An 18,291-nucleotide genomic window follows, 5' to 3' on the forward strand; every position below is an offset into this window, starting at 1 on the left:
GGAAGAATGGAGAGGCACACAATGCATGATGCTTGAAGTCCAGTGTGAAGTTTCCACAGTCTGTGTTGATTTGGGGAGCCATGTCATCTGCTGGTGTTGGTCCACTGTGCTTCATTAAATCCAGGGTCAACGCAGCCGTCTACCAGGAGATTTTGGAGCACTTCATGCTTCCTTCCGCAGACGAGCTTTATGGGGATGCTGACTTCATTTTCCAGCAGGACTTGGCACCTGCCCACACTGCCAAAAGTACCAAAACCTGGTTCAATGACCATGGGATTACTGTGCTTGATTGGCCAGCAAACTCGCCTGACCTGAACCCCATAGAGAATCTATGGGGCATTGCCAAGAGAAAGATGAGGACATGAGACCGAACAGTGCAGCAGAGCTGAAGGCCGCTATTGAAGCATCCTGGTCTTCCATAACACCTCAGCAGTGCCACAGGCTGATAGCATCCATGCCACGCCGCATTGCGGCAGTCATTGCTGCAAAAGGGGCCCAAACCAAGTACATATGCATGCTTATACTTTGCAGAGGTCCGATATTGTTCTATTTCCAATCCTTGTGTTATTGATGTCATGTAATATTCTAATTTTCTGAGATTGTGAATTTGGGGTTTTCATAAGCTGTACGCCATAATCATCACAATTATACCAAAGTAAGGCTTGACATATCTTGCTTTGCATGTAATGCATCTATCTCATATATTGGTTTCACCTTTTGAGTTGCCTTGCTGACATAAATGAACATTTGCACGCTATTCTAATTTTTTGAGTTTCACCTGTATAAATAACTGTTCTTCAGTATGACAGGCATACTGGAAAGAATATTACATTCTGACTGTTGAGGGGGGGAAAATGAAAGGCTGAAGTTATTTGATGCTATTTTATCCCTATTTTTTTTTATAATGTGCCCAGCTGGATATTCTTTAAGGCTAAAACAGATCTAATGTCAAGTCTTCAGCCCTGGTATGCATGACTTCCTTTCTCAAGTTGTATATGTGGTGCCCCGCAGCTTAGATCAAGACCATGGTATGGGCAAAGAATAAATGTTTCCATACCTGTGGTAAGGTATGAGCAGTGAACCAACAATTTATGAGAAAGGGAATAATGAATGTCAGTGCTCAACACGTGACTTTCGCCCTTGGGGTGAATTGACTTTTTTCTGGATTTGAATACTTACAGTTTAGTAACTGAAAAACTGCTAGTCTTAGGAAGGAAATTGTACGAAACATCTATATCAGGAGTAGAGCCAACTCTTTCACAACTTCACTAAAAGCATAAAGGGAAATAGTGAAATATTTATGTTTATTGTTCTTAATATATTGAAGTAGATTATTTACAGATTTTTTTCAGATTCTTGCAAACTCAGTTCACTAGGGATAGTTCTGAGACTTAATTTCAAACATATTTTCTATAAATGCACTTTTCTCTAGGAATAAGTCAAGTGCCCTGAAGAAATCATGTTATGTTAAAGGTAAAATAAAATTCCTCAGACCAGCTGCCAAAATAAACATTTTTAATAAAAATGTATGCTACCAAACGAATGCTGTCAACAATATTATTGCTGCTTGGGTCTTTATGCAGTTGTGAAATAACTTGTGAAATGTAATTCTGCTGTAAAGTAGTGTAGTATGCTTTTAGTTCCTCCCAAATTGGTAATGAGTAGTACATAAAGACTGGAAAGACAGGACATAGAATTTTATATACATTAAAATGATGCCATGTATTAATAACTGTTTCTTTGAATGTTGAACAAGGAATTCATTATCATGATAGAGAACTTACAAGAATTCCTTTTTAAAATTGTGATAAAACCAGACCTGAGGTATATTCCCTGGCTGAAGGAGCATGCAAGATAATTGTGGTGGCCTCTTAAATTCTCTTAACTTCCCAAATTCATTTACTGTGAGACTATGTAGATTGTTACCTTAACTCATTAATATTTCAGGTATTCCATGTTGAGTTCTTCTGGGAATTATGGTGACATAAGAGTGCGCAAGTTTACTTATCACGTCTGTCGTATACTACCATCTCTTAAACTACCAAACATCACTATCTTCTGCGGATCTTACTGTTGAACAGCTCTGTAAAAGTTAGAGAAGAACATGCTGATGTGTAGATTACAAACTCGAAGGACATTATGAATAACACTGTCTTTATTTCTACAGTGGGAGCCAAGAAGAAAGATTTGCTCCCGGGTGGAACAGGGATTACTCTCCTCCTCCCCTTGATAGTCTTGCTCAAGAAAGACACTCTGGCAACTTCTCTGGCAGAGAATCACTTCCTTTTGATATCCAGGGACTCCCAGGCATCCTCAATCCTCAGTTTGCGAACAGAGAGGAATCTACTTTCAGCTTTGGAGGTAGAGATGGACCACGTAGTGACTTCAGAGGTGGGGAGGGTCATATGCATGATTTTGGAGGCAGAGATTACTCACCTTCTGATTTCCAGAGTAGGGATGATTCACAGTTGGACTTCAGAGCTAGGGTACCACTCCTTCCAGACTTTAGGGGTAGGGAGATATACCCTGGAAATTTTCAGGATAGAGAAGGCCAGTCTATGGATTATAGTGGAGGAGACATTCCTCCTATGGATTATAGAAATAGGGATGCATTCCGAATGAACTACAGAGATAGGGAAGCTCATACAGTGAACTATAGGGGCAGAGATGATGCTCCATCAGATTTTCGTGCTAGGGGAACATCTGATTTAGATTTCAGAAATAGAGACGGATCACACCCACACTTTAGAGCAAGAGACATGTCTGAACAAGATTATAGGGGCAGAGAGCAACCCTATTCAGACTTTAGGAAAAGAGATGTCCCTGACACAGATCTGAGAAATATGGGTGCAGCTGATTCAGACTTCAGAGACAGAGATGTACCCCACTCAAATTTCAGGAATAGGCCAAAATCTCAGGCTGATCAGGATTTTAGGGGTAGGGATGCCCCACAACCACTGGATTTTGCAGAAAGGGAGATACCCTCAGTAGACCCAAACGTTGTAGACTTCCATCACAGTCAGTCTACAGTACCTTTAACAGATAGAGAATGCAAGATAGAAGAGGCTGTAGTTGTTAGAGAGAGGTCTTCCTTGAGTATTCAGAATGAAGATTTGCCACATTCAGAGTCAAGAGCCAGAGAAGAAGAATCCCAAGGACAAAATCTTAAGACTGAATCTTCTCTAGAGTTCCAAAATAGCCGCGATCCTCTTCCTAATCTTCCGGACCAAGATAAGCCTGCTCAGGGCTTTGTTAGCAATCAAGAGATTTCTGCGGGTGAAGAGCAAGTAACTGACTCATCTGGACTAAAAGAAAAAAGTGATCTGGATTTCCTTGGAAGGCAGGATACAGACTACAGGGGCATTGAGTATCGAGATGTAGATCATCGTCTTCCAGGAAGTCAGGTCTTTGACTATGAACATGGCAAGTCTTTTGCTGATGGGAAATCTTGTAAAGATTCTCAACCAGATCTTCAGGTATGCAACTTGTTGGAAAGTTTCTATCTTAATCACATTTACAAAATACTTAGCAGATGATGATAACATTTCAAAAATAAAAGCTGTGAGCTCTAATAAAATTAACCCTTCTCTTACTCCATCTCATCTCACTCCTTGTATAATTAAATCTGTAAATTAAGGGTAGGTATTTAACATGAGATTATTTATTAATTGGATTTATATTTTGCATTTTCTTGAAGTGTTCAAAGTGATAAACATAGTTCTCTCTTTTCCAAGTTATCCCCATAATAACAGTCTTTTGTGTGAGGGATAACAGTTGGCCTAAACTCAGTGAGCTTCCGTGGCTGAAGGTGGATTTGAACCTATAAACCTATATCCCATATTTTAACCATTATATCACATTGAGTCTTCTGTACATCTTCACTTAATTTCTTTAGTATCAATTTGTTTCTTATAAATTGAGATTTCCCATTAGTGGTGGACATAACTTTTACATACAGTCTTATTTTGCTAGAGCATCTTGATGATAAAATGATTTATAAAATGAAAATGATTGTGAATTATAGTGTTACTTTTTAAGGGGATTTACACACTTTTGACTTCGTTTGGCTTGTTGCATGTTTCCTCTGCTTCATTGTTGATTTTAAATCCTTTTGAATTTTTATTTTGAAGGACCAGGATTACAGGACCTGCCTCAAAGATATCAAGCCAAGCAAGTTGATTCGACTAGGAAGAGTGCCTGAAACTGCTACAAAAGATGATGTAAGTTATATCTATGAAGCTTACCTAGCAATATTCCACATTAATTCTATATTATAGCTTTTGTGTTTCCCACTTTAAAATAATAGAAAAATAAAATTTATCAATGCAGTTAAAAGGGGTTCCAGGGACTGTAGAGAAAAAAAGAATTGGTCCCGCAGTTTGCTTTTGACTGCTTTAACATTGTTTCTGTAAAAATGTTAACTGTGGTTATATTTGGAAAAATAGATCTGTGCTGCTTTAATGATGATTTTTGACAAGTTTACATAATTTTAATGTGTTTAAAAGCTAGTTCATCTCCACTTTTCTTAAAATGTTGAAATGTGCCAGTTATTCTACATTTTTTTAAATACTACTATGCTTTAATAGGAAGAAGGCACATTTGTTTTGCCCTTATTTAACAGAAAGCAGGATCGGGTTCTCAGCGATGTAGTTTGGTGTTGATCACAAGATTTTGTCTTTTCTTTGGGCTGTTCCAAATTCCTTCAATGTCTAATCTGTATTTATTTTACAGTTAAAACAGATTAACTAATATCCTTAAAAAGTCTGTAGCTTTTTTCTGTAATCTGTACCACAGATTATACCACAGTATAATCTGTGGTACAGAGGCAGATGAAAGCAGTACAAGTAGTCCTTGTTTAACAATGGTAATTGGGACTGATAATTGCTAAGTGACGTGGTCATAAAGCGTGACATCATGTGACTGCACCAACTTACGAAGGCAGTTGTGGCAGTTCCAGTTACTGCTGTTAGGCAAATCCTATGCGGTTGCACATCCCACAGTCACGTGATTGCCACTTGCAACCTCCTGTCAAATCCCCCATTGCCTTTGCTTGTTGGAAGCTGGCAGTGAAGGTCACAAATGGTGATCGCAGGACACTGCGACTGTCGTAATTGTAAGCCAGTTGTGGAGTCCTTGGGATTCTCTGAGATTGGTTGTGAGCCAGTTGCCAAGTGCCTGAATCATGATCACATGACCGTGGGGATGCTGTGGTGGCTGCATCTATGAGGAATGGTTATAAATCCCCTTGTTCAGTGCCGTCGTAACTTTGAATGTTTGCTGACCAAGTGATCGCTGAACGAGGACTACCTGTACTATGTTAGGGTAATGGAAGAGAGGAACAACCCCCAAAACATGTGTCAAAGGTGAATTTATTGTAACGAAGTCTTTGCTATACTTTAGCTTTCCATTTTCATTTCCATTAATGTGAAATCACTGTTATTTGTATTGGGACCAGACAGAATGAACATTCAGTGTTAAAATGTTCAGTATAATATAGGCTTTACAACTTAACTGGACACTTTGTTTTTGTAGATTCTCAATGCTTTCCAAGCATGTGATGGGACACCAGTGAAAAACCTGCGTCTGAAAGATTATACTACAGGTGGGATTTTTTTCAATTTTTTTAATGTTTGTTAGATTTACATTAAAGCTTCTATAATTTTTTTATCAGGTGATCCATTTTACCTTGTCACTACAGTTTTTACTTGCTGATGTTATAATTTTGATTTTAAGAATCATTTGGGTCATGTGGTCTATTCCCTTGCCTTTACTGGATGGACATTTTCAGGAATAGGCTTAGCAAGTCTGTTGCAAATCACCTGTTCTAACTCTGCAATAATACTGAGGTTAGATTTCTTTGAAAGACAGAAGATAAGCTTGTTCTAAGATAGAATTCAAGAACTGGTAGAAGTTTGCCTTCAGTGGATTTTTAAAAAAATTAAATTGTCTTAGCTCTGAGATACTTGTTCTATAGCAATCTCAATAAAAATACTTTTACAATCATAGAATTGGAAGGGACCATAGAATCCATCTAGTCCAACCAACTAGAACATGTGCAGGATCCACTAGAACATCTGATAGATAACCTTCTAGCCCGTTTGAAGATCTTTAGCAAAGGAGAATTCACTATGCAGTGTGGCAGTCTATTCCACTGGCTGACAGCTTGTACACTTGGGAAGCTCCCCCTCATATCTAGCCTCAACCTCTTTCCTTGTAGTTTCAATTCATTGGTTCTTGTCCTCTCTTCTGGGGCCATAGAGAATAAGACCACTCCCTCTTCCTTGCAACAACTTTCTAGATGTTTGAAGACAGCTATCAAATCTCCCTTCAATTTTCTTTTCTGTAAGCTAAGCATAACCAGATAATTTGATTGTTCATCATAGTGCTTGGTTTCCAAATTCCTCACCATCTTGGTAGCCCTCTGCTGGACTTGTTCCAATTTATCATTTTTCTTTTTGAAGTGCAGTGGCCAGTATTGGGCATCGTTCTTGAAATGGGGTCTGACCAGGTCAAAGTAAATAATTGCTTTCGGTGATCTGGACTCTCTGTTCCTGTTAATGTACCCCAAGATATATTTTAATGTTTGATATCATGTTACCCTTAAAGATTCCTCTGTCATCAGCATCATCAGGTGCAAATAGTTCTAAACAGATCAATAAAATCTTTACTTATGATTCTGTGATACCTGGGTGACGATTTCTTTTTATTTCAGAGAATGATTTGTTGACAGTTTCCTGGCTCCAATTCTTATGTCCATGACTGGTATCAGATGACTTTTGTTAGGGAATATTTAGAATATTCTGGGCATGGAATAAATATTCATAAAAGTCAACATGGTGATATAGAATAAGGGAAACAAGCATTACAGATCTTGTAGGGCAAAAGTGTAAAAGATGCTATTGTGGGTTTTTTTCTGTTCTTGTTGCTGCAATCTGATTTGAAAGCATCTAGAAGACAAATTAGGGTAAGCTTATTGTTGTGTATTTCAGCACTAAGTAGAGCTTATTTTTTAGACATTTCTTGACTTGTAGAGAAATTTAGGAAAAGAAAAATCTGTGCCAGTACAGAACAGCAACTCATAGCTATCATCCCACAAATTACTGTGTACTTAACTTATATCTATGTGATGTTTCTGCTCTTAGCATGAAATAGAATAATCACACAGAATTAAAATACCCTTGCTTACAAGATTTTTTTTTCGGTCCGAGTTCATTATTTGAAAGCAGAGACTGAATTCAATGTCTTTATCAAACACAAAGCAAGTTCCCCTTTCTGTCTTGAATAACGAGCAAAACTTAAAAAGTAGATTGTGGGAACTGTTTTCCCCTTTAAGGCTATACTCTTATATCACCTGTGTCAAGCATAATGTTCTGATTGGTTTACAGTCTGGTTCACCTAACATAACTGACTAGTATTATTATTTATATTCTTATATTTTTGGGCCTGTGTAAGTGTTAATATCATCAAATTTCTAGTAAAACCACCATGGTCTGTGTAATCTGTTCATGGTCTGGCCTAAGTTTTACTTTTTGGGTGTTTCCAGATGTTTTGTTATCTTGATCTGTACATTGCCTCATGATGCACAGCACTGCAAATATTCTGTGCAGATAGAAATAAAAACCACATTGGTATAACTTACTAAGTTAGTGTCTGTCTCCCTAGCACATATGAGCTTTTTTTAGCATAGCTTTATAAGTAAGGCCCCGTATACTCCTATATTATATATATACAGTAATAGATTAGATTAGGTTAGTCATGTTTTGTGTAAGCATATATTCTGCTTACATGGTAAGTAATACATGGTAAGTGGAAGTAAATTGTATACACTAATTACTATATGATATAGGTGAACTATATTATAACTATATAGTAATAAACTGCAGGAGATGTGCTTACAATACTGCAATCCAAATGAGGTCATTGTACATTGTACAGTGCTGCAAAAAACATAACTATCTTCTTAGCCCCCACAAATTGCTTTTAGTATCTCTAGGTTTTTAAATTACTGCAAGTGTGGAAAAAATACAGTGCATAAACCTGCTTTGAGTAGTGCCAAACCATGATTAATTATTGTTCCTCAGCAGCTTCAGCTGTGTCTTCTTTTGGATGCATGTGGACTAAAGGTGTAATTTGTCCTTGTCCTTGTGGTGTTGTATATTCTCTGTCAAAAGGATCATGTGATGTGATGTTGCCTAACTTAGATTTGAACAAGATCGTATAGCTAATGCATTCCCATTTCCTTATGTTAATGTGTATGACATAGTTTTGGTCAAATTATGATAGACAAGCATCAAATATAATTTACTTCTGCAAGATTTTGTCTCACTAAAATATTTTAGCTGCCACAGAAATTGAATTACTAGTAGTAAGTAAAGGAGATACAACAGCATATTCAAATAGGGTAGTCTATAAAAGTGTAGCAAGTACATGCATATTCCTATTTTTTATTATATCATCTATATCATTTTAAAACTTGTAGTGAATCTTTTGAGATGAAAAACCCTGAGAAATGGAGTCTGTGTTTAGTGTTCTTAATATGTATTGAATTGTGCCTGTTATTCAGGTGTTTTGATCGCTGGTATATTTCTGAGCCCAATTTAAGATTTTGATGTTATTTTTTGAAGCTTTGAATGACATCAGGAGAGTATATCTTAAAAATACATCTTCCTATATGCGCCTGCTCATGTTTTCTAGTGGTTCTTGGTGGGTATCTTCTGGATGCCTTCATCAAGTGAAGTGAAATAGGTAGCTCCACATGAAGACCCTCTGGTAGTGGCACTTTTGGCGTACTCTCCCTCGGAAATGCTGGTTTGGCCCTCGAGTTAATACATTTTCAATGTCAGAGGCATTGCTCTTTCCCCTGGCATTTGTACTCTGATTTATTTTAAATGACAATTACTGTGAACTAGTGGATTTATATTTTACATTTTTCCTGAACGAATATTAATTAATTGTACTTTGCTATTTTATTGTTTTACTGCTTTTCTTTGCTTTTTTTTTTAAAGAAACATTTAAGGTTATAAATTACTCGTAATCCACCTAGAGATGTTCAATTATGAAAGCATAATAAATAAAAACCAAGTCTAGAGATGTGCTGTATTGCAGAAGTTAAATATTCTGTTGACCTGAATAATTTCAGTGTTTGCTTCACTGATAATTTACTGAGGGGTACCTTGAAGATGCTTTCAGTATGATTAGAAGAATTATCAAGATAATTTCAAGGAGAGATAAGGTGTCATTTTTTTACCCCTTAACGCAAAACAAATCTGATTTATGACTTCTTATAAACATTAAAGCAACTTACCTATTTTTGCAGTATTTAGAAATCTGGTATGCATCTGTCTTTAATGGCCAGATCCAAGGGGTCCTGCATATACACAAGGGAAAAGGAATATTTGCTGGTTATTCTTTTCCACTGTAGTCTTTTACAGTGCACTGAATAATTTTTCAGGATCAGTTTTTTAGGAAGAATATAGTATCTCAGTGGGAATGGGAGAGAAAGCACCTGTCTATACTGGAAACGCCCCAGATTATCCTTTACAATAGTTCAAAATCTGTTTCTGTTTGTTCAGGAGGTTCACATAATAGAATAATAGACTTAATTTAGAGGAAAGCAGATTCTGATTGAATGCTAGGAAAAAAACTTCCCAACGTTAATGAGACATCCTTAGAGATTGGACTGCTTCCCCTTCCAACTCTGATTCTGTGATATCGGGCTGTCACATGAGACAATTACATGAAAGTCTAAAGCATTTTCTTACGTGTTTTTTCATTTAGGCAAAGCATAATGTATGAAGGAGGTGTTGGTGTTAGTTAAAATGACTGTGATTATCCTACAATTTGCAATTTTAGAAATCTCTGTACAGCCTGAGAAAACTTGCAGTGTCACATAAAGCATTAAATGATGTAATTGTTGTAACTGCAGTTAGTCTTAGGTATCCTAGAAGAAAGTGAATGACTTGATAGCAGCTCACTTCTTAGGTATCCTAGAAGAAAATGAAAGACTTAATAGCAGCTCAGTTCTTTTCCTAAGATTTATAGCTGTGCTTGTAGAATACAAAAATGGACATATTGACACCTTGTTCCTGCCTCACTGCTACACATATATTGATAACTAAGCAAACAGGGTCCTAGACTGGATTATAACAGTAGGAAAGCACAAATCTTGGTTCCAGAGTTAGAAAATGATTAGTTGTGAAACAGTCCACAACTAACAGTTTAAGTAATTTTTGAGAACTAAATGTTTGGTGAAATAAAGTTGCATTATGATATCATGGTGGAATATATTTTCTTTTTAAATTTTTTCAAAAAAATTTATCTGCATGGAATCAGATCCATCCGAAATACAATCAATATAAGCTAGGTAATTTTCATTAGTCTTTGAAAGATTATCTGCTGAAACATTTTAAGTGAAAAGATTGAGGATTAATATAATAAACATAACCCTAACAGATAATGCTCTATGTATGATTTAGCTGCTGATGAATATTTCAAGTTACATATAAATGTATTTCTTCAATCCCTGTCTTATTAATTTGAGCTGTTATTCAGTTATATTCTTCAACTGCTCTCATGTTTGTAGTTCAAATCTCAGCAGATAGCAAAACTTACTCTCTAATTAAATCAGAAAGAATTGTGTGTGAATAGAGTATGTCAGTGGCTGCTTCACGGTGAGCTGTGATACTGCCATCCTTCTGAGGAGTAGAAAGTTTCCAGAATTAATATATGGCTATCATGACCTCTTGAGACTCTTTTCCTCTATCAATTTAACAGCCTCCCTGTTAAAGCCATTTTGTTAGTTATCTCAGCTTCTGGTGGTGGGTCTATAATTTAACTATATGCTATGTGAAGAAGTTCCTTTTATCTGCCCAAATCTCCCATCCTTCTGCTTCACTGAGCTCTAATATTATGAAAGAGAGAACTTCACCACACCACGAGTAATTGTATATGCCTCTATCATTTTGGTGTCTATCATGGGACTTCTTTCTGTTGAGTATAGTGCACATTATCATCACTTCTTCATAGCTAAAATTTAATTTTAAAATTATTACAAAGATGTTACAGTGATTTTCCAGTTTTGTGTTGTTTTGAACATGATTATTGTTTCATCTGCAACTTAACAAATTGGAGCATACCAGTATTATTAATAGAATTACAGTCTAAGGATGCTATTAAAATGGTTCTACTATGATAGATCCTGCTTCTTTAAATATGAAAAAACATTTACATTTGTTATGACAATGTACATTTCCCTTCCAGCGGCAATCCATAATATGGAATAGGGATAAACACAAATATATAATTTGATGAGAATCCTATAGGTTTAAATGTTGTTATACTAATGGTGATTTAGGGCATCATTGAGGTCCTATTCTTATCAGCACTCCTGTGTCAGTTTTAATAGAAAACTCTGCACCAAGTGTTGGGGAGATTTTGGCATTGCATATAAAACAGCAGAAATCATAATTATTTAACATCTGGAAGCCATCTGTCAGCATGTGGTAAAGTTGTATATCTCTACCTGAGGCTGAACAGGAAATGCAGTTGAAGCTCTGTTCTGATATCTGGAGGCTGTTAGGGTCTGTATGGGGAGAAACAGGTTGAGGCTTAATCCCAGCAAGATGGAGTGGCTATTCAGAAACTTCTATCCAACTTTGACTCTCTAGAAGGGATTGTGCTCCCATGTAGAAAGCAGGCTCACAATCTAGAGATTCATGACTCTTGGTGGAAGAACAGGTGAAACCTATGGCTTAGAAAGTCTTGTGCAGCTTTGGCATGGGTTTTAGTTGTGACATTTTCTGGAATGAAAATGGGTGGAGCTTTCTTAACAGTTGCTCATCTTTTTCACTTCATGTCTAGACTATTATAATTTGAGGACCATTCAGAAGCTACAGCTGGTTCAACATGCAGTTGCTTACATGGTAATGGGTTATTCCCAATTTACCCATATGACACAATTACTGTGGGAGGTACATTGATTGCCTTTAAGCTTCTGGTTGCAATTCAGGATGTTCATTGCAGCCTTTGAAGCCTATTACAGCCTATAAATAGGATAGTTGAAGGTATCTTCATGGGGAATGCTTCAGAGAGGAGCCTTCTGTCATGGACTTCTTCCAGACCTCTGGGAACAAATATTGACCCTCTGTGTTTGTATTTCAGAAGGCAGTCAAGACCTGGCTGTTTTGTAGGCCTTTGGGGATGGAATGGGTTGATGAATCTACATGTTCCTGAAGTTGGTTAGAGGGTGCAAAGTGGATTAGATTTATTGTATTTGATATGTTGTGGTTTTAAATGTAATTACTGTAATTGGGGGATTGTTAGTCCCTTAGAATTTTTAGATTAAAGAGATATATAAACTTGAGTATAATTAAAAAATATAGTGGATCTATGCCACATGGACACATTACCTCTTGATAAGCATAAATGCACAATACATCCATGTTAAATTGAGTTGCTAACAATATTCACACTTTAGCTGAGCTCACTTAACTTCTTTGTGCTATAGAGTTGACTTTAACAGCCCTCTTGCATTCACGTGTGACATTTGAGGTAGGACAGAATGCATCATATTTATGGTTTGACTTTTTTATGGGAAAAAGGGTCTGAATAGTTGAAGCTTCCACCACACAACAGTCTCTGGTTTGTTATGAATTGTACTAGTACAAACAAATTCTTGCAGTTTCAGCCATGAAAACTTTGCATTGTTTCCTTGAGTGGCACATCTTCCCTTGAGTAAACCTTGGCTTTAATTTAGATGATTATGAGTCCTTGATAATTTTGAGGTAAGGATGTTTTTATGTACCTGTCTGACTCCTCTTTCAGATAGGTGTATTCCTTTTTACAATACCTTTCATTACCAAAAAAGATACAGAATGGTGTATCATTTCTTTAGGAAAGATATATAAACAATAATTGTTTGACTTTCAATTTGGACTACTTTGAGTAGAATAAGAACATTTTAGGATACCCTTACTCTAAGTATGTCTGAGCATGGGATTGGATTATAATTGGATTGGATTAAATTATAATTCAAAGATAAAGACTGAAATTTCTTGATTTTATTCTACACTTGGAATGAAAATAGATTTCTGGACTCCTAGCTACAGCAGAAAAGTTAACATAAACTAAAAAACTACTTTGGGTTTTATTGGTTCACATGGTTAGTATATTGATTTAGAAGCTGATTCCAACAATCTGAATTTGGGAAATAGTTAATTGCTTCTGTAATAAGATTAGTTCTGAAGTGCTATCTTACTTCTGTGAGTATATGTCTATTACACTTTTCTTAATGGAAGTCCAAATTGCTTACTATATTAGGTAGATTCAGAATAAGTGAAAATGATTATGGGTTTATGGTACTATCAAGACCAAACTTGAGTTGAAGCTTAGCTATAAAAAACATCAACTGTTGCTTTTGTTTTGTGGGGAGTTTAGGGTGGTGATAATCGGGTTGTGCTGTGGGAATGGGGGAATTGGTTACTAAAAATGTGGCTTTCTGGCACTAACGCAAATCCCGTCTGTATTTAAATGCTGTCCCCAGGTTACAACTATGGCTATATCTGCGTGGAGTTTTCCCTCTTGGAAGAGGCCATCGCCTGCATGGAAGCCAACCAGGTTGCTTTACACTTCGGTCGAAAATGCTGCTAGAAGAATATTTTTGTGGGGTGGGAGGACACTTAGTGTTTTTTTTTTTTAATTCAGAGAAAGACTTTTTATTCCAAAATGTACATTGTGGCAGCTAATATGCTCATGTTTCCCAGAAATACCAGGAGGTTTAATCTTTCACTACAAAATCTCATGATTTTCCTGAATTATTTACACTCACAAGTTCTTCATGCTTTGCTGGCCTGATAGATTCAAAGTGTGGTAGTTAAGTGCTCCCAGTTCTGGTGATTCTCCTTGTGAGTTTGTGTATCTAGTGGATTTCAAGATAAGCAGTCAATCTCAGATGTTTTCTTAACTGTGTACAGCAAATCTTGACTGTACCGCAAACTCTCTTTTCCCGTTAGCAAAATAATTATATGCTTGAATATACACATGCACCTGTCTTGGTTTTATGCTAGACACTAATATGCAGCTTTGAGTGAAAAATCCTGTTTGCATGCTCCATCTGTTTATGTGATTTCATCTGGTGCAGATGTATGGAACTATGTTGTCTGTCTGCTAGTATTCATATTGACTGTGTGCAAGTTGAAGCTACTTAAGAGAGCTCAGGTCTATTGCAAATGCACCTGGTTAATCTGAATGTCTTCAAGATTTCTTTTTTTAGAAATAGGAAACCACCCATATATACTCAGTGTGGGCTAGATTCTTATGTTGATATTTTTTATAAGTAAAAATGATAAATTAAGACACTTATACAGGTGCTATCTTTCAGAAAGTACATCCAGTATTTTCCACATATTATAGAAATTAACATGTATGAACACTAAATGGTTGAAAGATTTTTTTTATCATCTAATATTTTATGCTGCTTTTAGCTATTCCCTTTTTTGAAATGATAACATTTCTCCTGAAATTCATATTAGTCAGAAACCTTGTATTTTTAAACAAATTGAATTGATAAGTTAATGTTAACATCTGTCAGATTTATAATTAAATCTTAAGTGTAGTTAAGATAAATCAGAACAGCTTTTCAGTGTCTGTAGATCTTTTTGTCAGCACACATCTCATTTTATCATTGTTCACGTTTAAACTTCACCAACTGGAAAAGAATCATAAAATACTTAAGCATTGCAGTATTAAAATATTTTTATCCCATTTTAATACAATTCTACCCTATATTTCTCAAATTCTCAGAACTAAAATTGAATTTAGGATCTGGTATTAAAAAAAATGGCAGAATTTTAAAGTTTCTGTTCCTATAGGTTATGAAATATAGCTAGATTTTCCAACTGGCATATTTTTTTTCTTCTGCATTTGTTGTAATATATAGTTCTTCCCCAGTAGAGTAAAAAGCAAATATGTGGTTATATTTAAAATTAATTTCAGACAGTTAAAGTGATGAAATACCCATCCTCCTTTTTACATTTTCTCCAAATATAAAAGTTCTGGAGCAGTTTGAAAAGAAACTGAAAACTATGCAATTCTGAGCGGTAGTTGAATATCATTCCATTTTGGTGATGCCTCATCTTATGCCTCATATTTTATCCCTGAGATCCAGATGTCCCCCACTCTGCTATTGTTCAGAAGAGTGGTGAAGACCTGGCGTTTCACCCAGGCCTTGGTGAGGGAGAGTGAGACCCTTTGTTTCATTCCATCTGGAAGCGCAGAAGCACTTTGTCCATACTCTTGTATTCAGGTCTTTAAAGAGGACTCATGATATGTTTGTGGCTGACAATGCAAAAGCTGTATTACTAGATGAAAGGAGCCACAAAGTTAAGATGGCAGTTAAACTCCGTACAGAGTATGGTTCTGTGCTACATATGCCTATGTTGAAAGAATGTGCTTGAGAGAAGGGTTCTCATGGTGTAGTAGATTCCTACAGACATAATATCTCCAAAATCCAGGAGAACATAATGATTATTTGATAACAGGAACACATCCATATCCTCCTGGACCTGCAGTGGCTTTGACTGCAGTCACTAAAACCCAGAGGATGCCTAGTGAATTAGCAGCTCAATCATTAGCTGTGGCACTGCCTCCTTCTCAATCCAAAATGGAATCAGATAGAACTGCAATTCTGAGCCTCCTTTATCTTTGTAAAAGAAGTGGAATTTTAATTTCTTCCCCATCATACACTGTGTGGGTTTTTTTTTTTTTTTTTAATGTGTGTGTATGCCTTCGAATCAGGGTTGACTCCTGACAATAGCCTGAACTAGTCCCTGCAGTTTTCTTGGCAAGATTTTCAATAGTGGTTTGTTATTGCCTTCTTCTACTGCTGAGAGGGAGTGACTGGCCCAAAGTTACCCCTCTGGCTTCACGCCTAAGGTGGGACTAGAACTCACAGTCTCCCAGTTTCTAACTTGGTACCTTAACTATTACACCAAAATGGTTCTTGTTTAAATGTTGGGAAATACCAAATAGTTGTACAGTATACTTCAGCTGACTGTCAGCCAGTTGCCTGTAAGCCCTTAAAATGTGATGTAAATGCTGGCAAGGAAATACTTTCTTATGTTTAAGAAAACACTTATGACTAGTGTTTTGTAAATCTTTCACTGATAAGAACCATCAACAAAGTATTGTGTTCAATACCCATTTTTATCACCTAACTGCCTAAAAATGGAAGCAACTTCCTCTTCCCTCATTCTCTTTCTAATGTTTGATATATCATACTTCATTTCTAGTAACCTGAAAAGTACTTATATATTTCCACAATCTGCAGCTTGTGATTTGGTGGTTTGGAGCCACAATTAATCTGAACAATGACTTCTGTTTTGTTGCTCAGTTTACTGATGTTGGGCAATTCAGTTTTAGGTGAATTCTAAGAAGATTGAGCTTAGTGAATGATATTGTGGAGAAATTAAGAAAAATTAAGGAAATGTTAAAAGATAATTGAATTTTTATTCAAGCATGGCGTAAACCAGCCATTATCAATAATATTTACTGATATATGAGTTCCTCTCAATTGAATAGTCTAACAGTGAAACTCTTTTATTGAGCTTCCTTTTTCAAGTGAACAATCATATATTAATTACATCCATCTCTGTAACTAATGTAGAGATGACGGGAAATGAGCATTTCTGCTAAGCACATTTTTTCTTTATACTGTATTACCATTAAATTTTGTGGAGTTTTGAGTATTAACTCAGATTGACCAGGTCCTTGATTTTGTTCAGTGACTATGGAGTGAATGTGTGTCTGTGTGTATAAAATTGATTATGATTATATGCCATCAAGTCGTTTTTGACTCCTAGAGACCACATAGATTTTCTCCATGAATATATTAGATACCTGGGGATAATTTCTCTTTATATATAAAGATTATGTTCCCCATTTTTTGCTACTCTTCATTTACTGTGAACATTTGCTTAATACAAACTTTTCTAGCAGCTTGGACTGTTTTAGCTGAATGAATTGAAACTGATTTTTGAAATTTCCCCTGGCATTTTAGAAGCATTGTAGAGAGGGCTTTCCAGCTATGCGGTGTATGGCTATATTAACAAAGGCAGCAATGAGGAAATGCAAAACCTAAAGATAATAAATTTCTGCTGAGTTATTGTTATGCTGAATGGAAGGAATTATTTGAACATTTAGGCTCTTGTGTTTGCTATAGCATAATCATTCATTGCAGGGTGAAGAAACAGTGCGAGCTATAATTGGTATCTGTGCCCTTATAGTAATATATGTATTCTGTTCAACTGAACTTCCTGAGCATGTTGTGCTGCTTGTAAGGATTTGTACAAGTTTATCATTGGATAGCTTGTTATGAGTTGTCTGTTACTTGGTTTTTGAGGTTTCTTTTCCCTATCAGTATGTTTGCAAGATACCAGTTTTTAAAATTTGTTACTGGGAAAAGGTACAAAAATCTTGTGTGAATCACTATGTACTAAGTGGAATTCATTCTCCACTAAAGAAATCTCACCTATTAGGATCTAACTCTTTCCTTTCTCTGCTAAATAATAGCCCTGAAAATTAAATACTTAATAGTATTTATTTACTTAATAGAAAATTGGTATTATTGAATGCTCATCTTTTCTGAAGGCATTTAATTTTCTCATGTGATTCTTTTTCATCTTTAGGGAAAAAAATTATCTCCCACAGTAGGATAAAAAAAATATATCTGAATTTTAAAAATATGACCTAGGCAGGTTGTTGATGTATTTTTATTAAAATAATGGATGGAAGCATAAGACTTAAAAGGTTAACTAGCTGTTTGTTCTTTTTCTGTAACTTCATGCTGTTTATTTTGTTTGTTTTCAAGGGCTCAGTTCTTGAAACTTCATAATTTGCTGGATGCATAAAGATGAAAATACTTCCAGCATTGGTTTCTCTGTGTTCATTTTAATTGCTCAATTTATATCCAAATTACTTGCGATTTACAAAAATTGAAGGATATTTTTAGCAGGTAATGGTACATATTATGTTGAAAATAGGTCTTGAAGATCTTGCCAAAGTAGGTGAAATTGTAGATTTATCACTGGAATATATTACATAGTTTACTTATGTAGGCAGGATTGGGTGATCCACTTCTGACTCATTATATATTTTTCATTATGTGACATATACATTCAGTAAATAGCATTAGAAAATGTGGCTTGTAAGTAAGAGAAACCGAATGTCTGTTCTTTGAATCATATTCCAGTTCGAAAAGGTGCATCAGAAGGCTTTTAATGAAAAACTGTTTGGAAC

At 35.9% G+C, this 18,291-nt stretch overlaps 1 protein-coding gene across 2 annotated transcripts in view; it reads left to right on the forward strand.

Moving 5' to 3' along the window:
- RBM6 (RNA binding motif protein 6) overlaps positions 1–18,291 on the forward strand; it is a 64,786-nt gene that overhangs the window by 13,420 nt on the left and 33,075 nt on the right. For both annotated transcript variants that reach the window (XM_007423986.4, XM_007423987.4), the window contains exons 3-6: positions 2,168–3,476; positions 4,131–4,220; positions 5,533–5,602; positions 13,541–13,614. In XM_007423986.4, coding sequence (XP_007424048.1) covers positions 2,168–3,476; positions 4,131–4,220; positions 5,533–5,602; positions 13,541–13,614 — 1,543 coding nt within the window. The remainder of the gene's footprint in view (positions 1–2,167; positions 3,477–4,130; positions 4,221–5,532; positions 5,603–13,540; positions 13,615–18,291) is intronic.

Source organism: Python bivittatus, unplaced genomic scaffold (assembly GCF_059951505.1).
Source record: "Python bivittatus isolate LINGU-HERP-01145 unplaced genomic scaffold, Pbiv_v1 ctg000080_np1212, whole genome shotgun sequence".
Taxonomy (NCBI): domain Eukaryota; kingdom Metazoa; phylum Chordata; class Lepidosauria; order Squamata; family Pythonidae; genus Python; species Python bivittatus.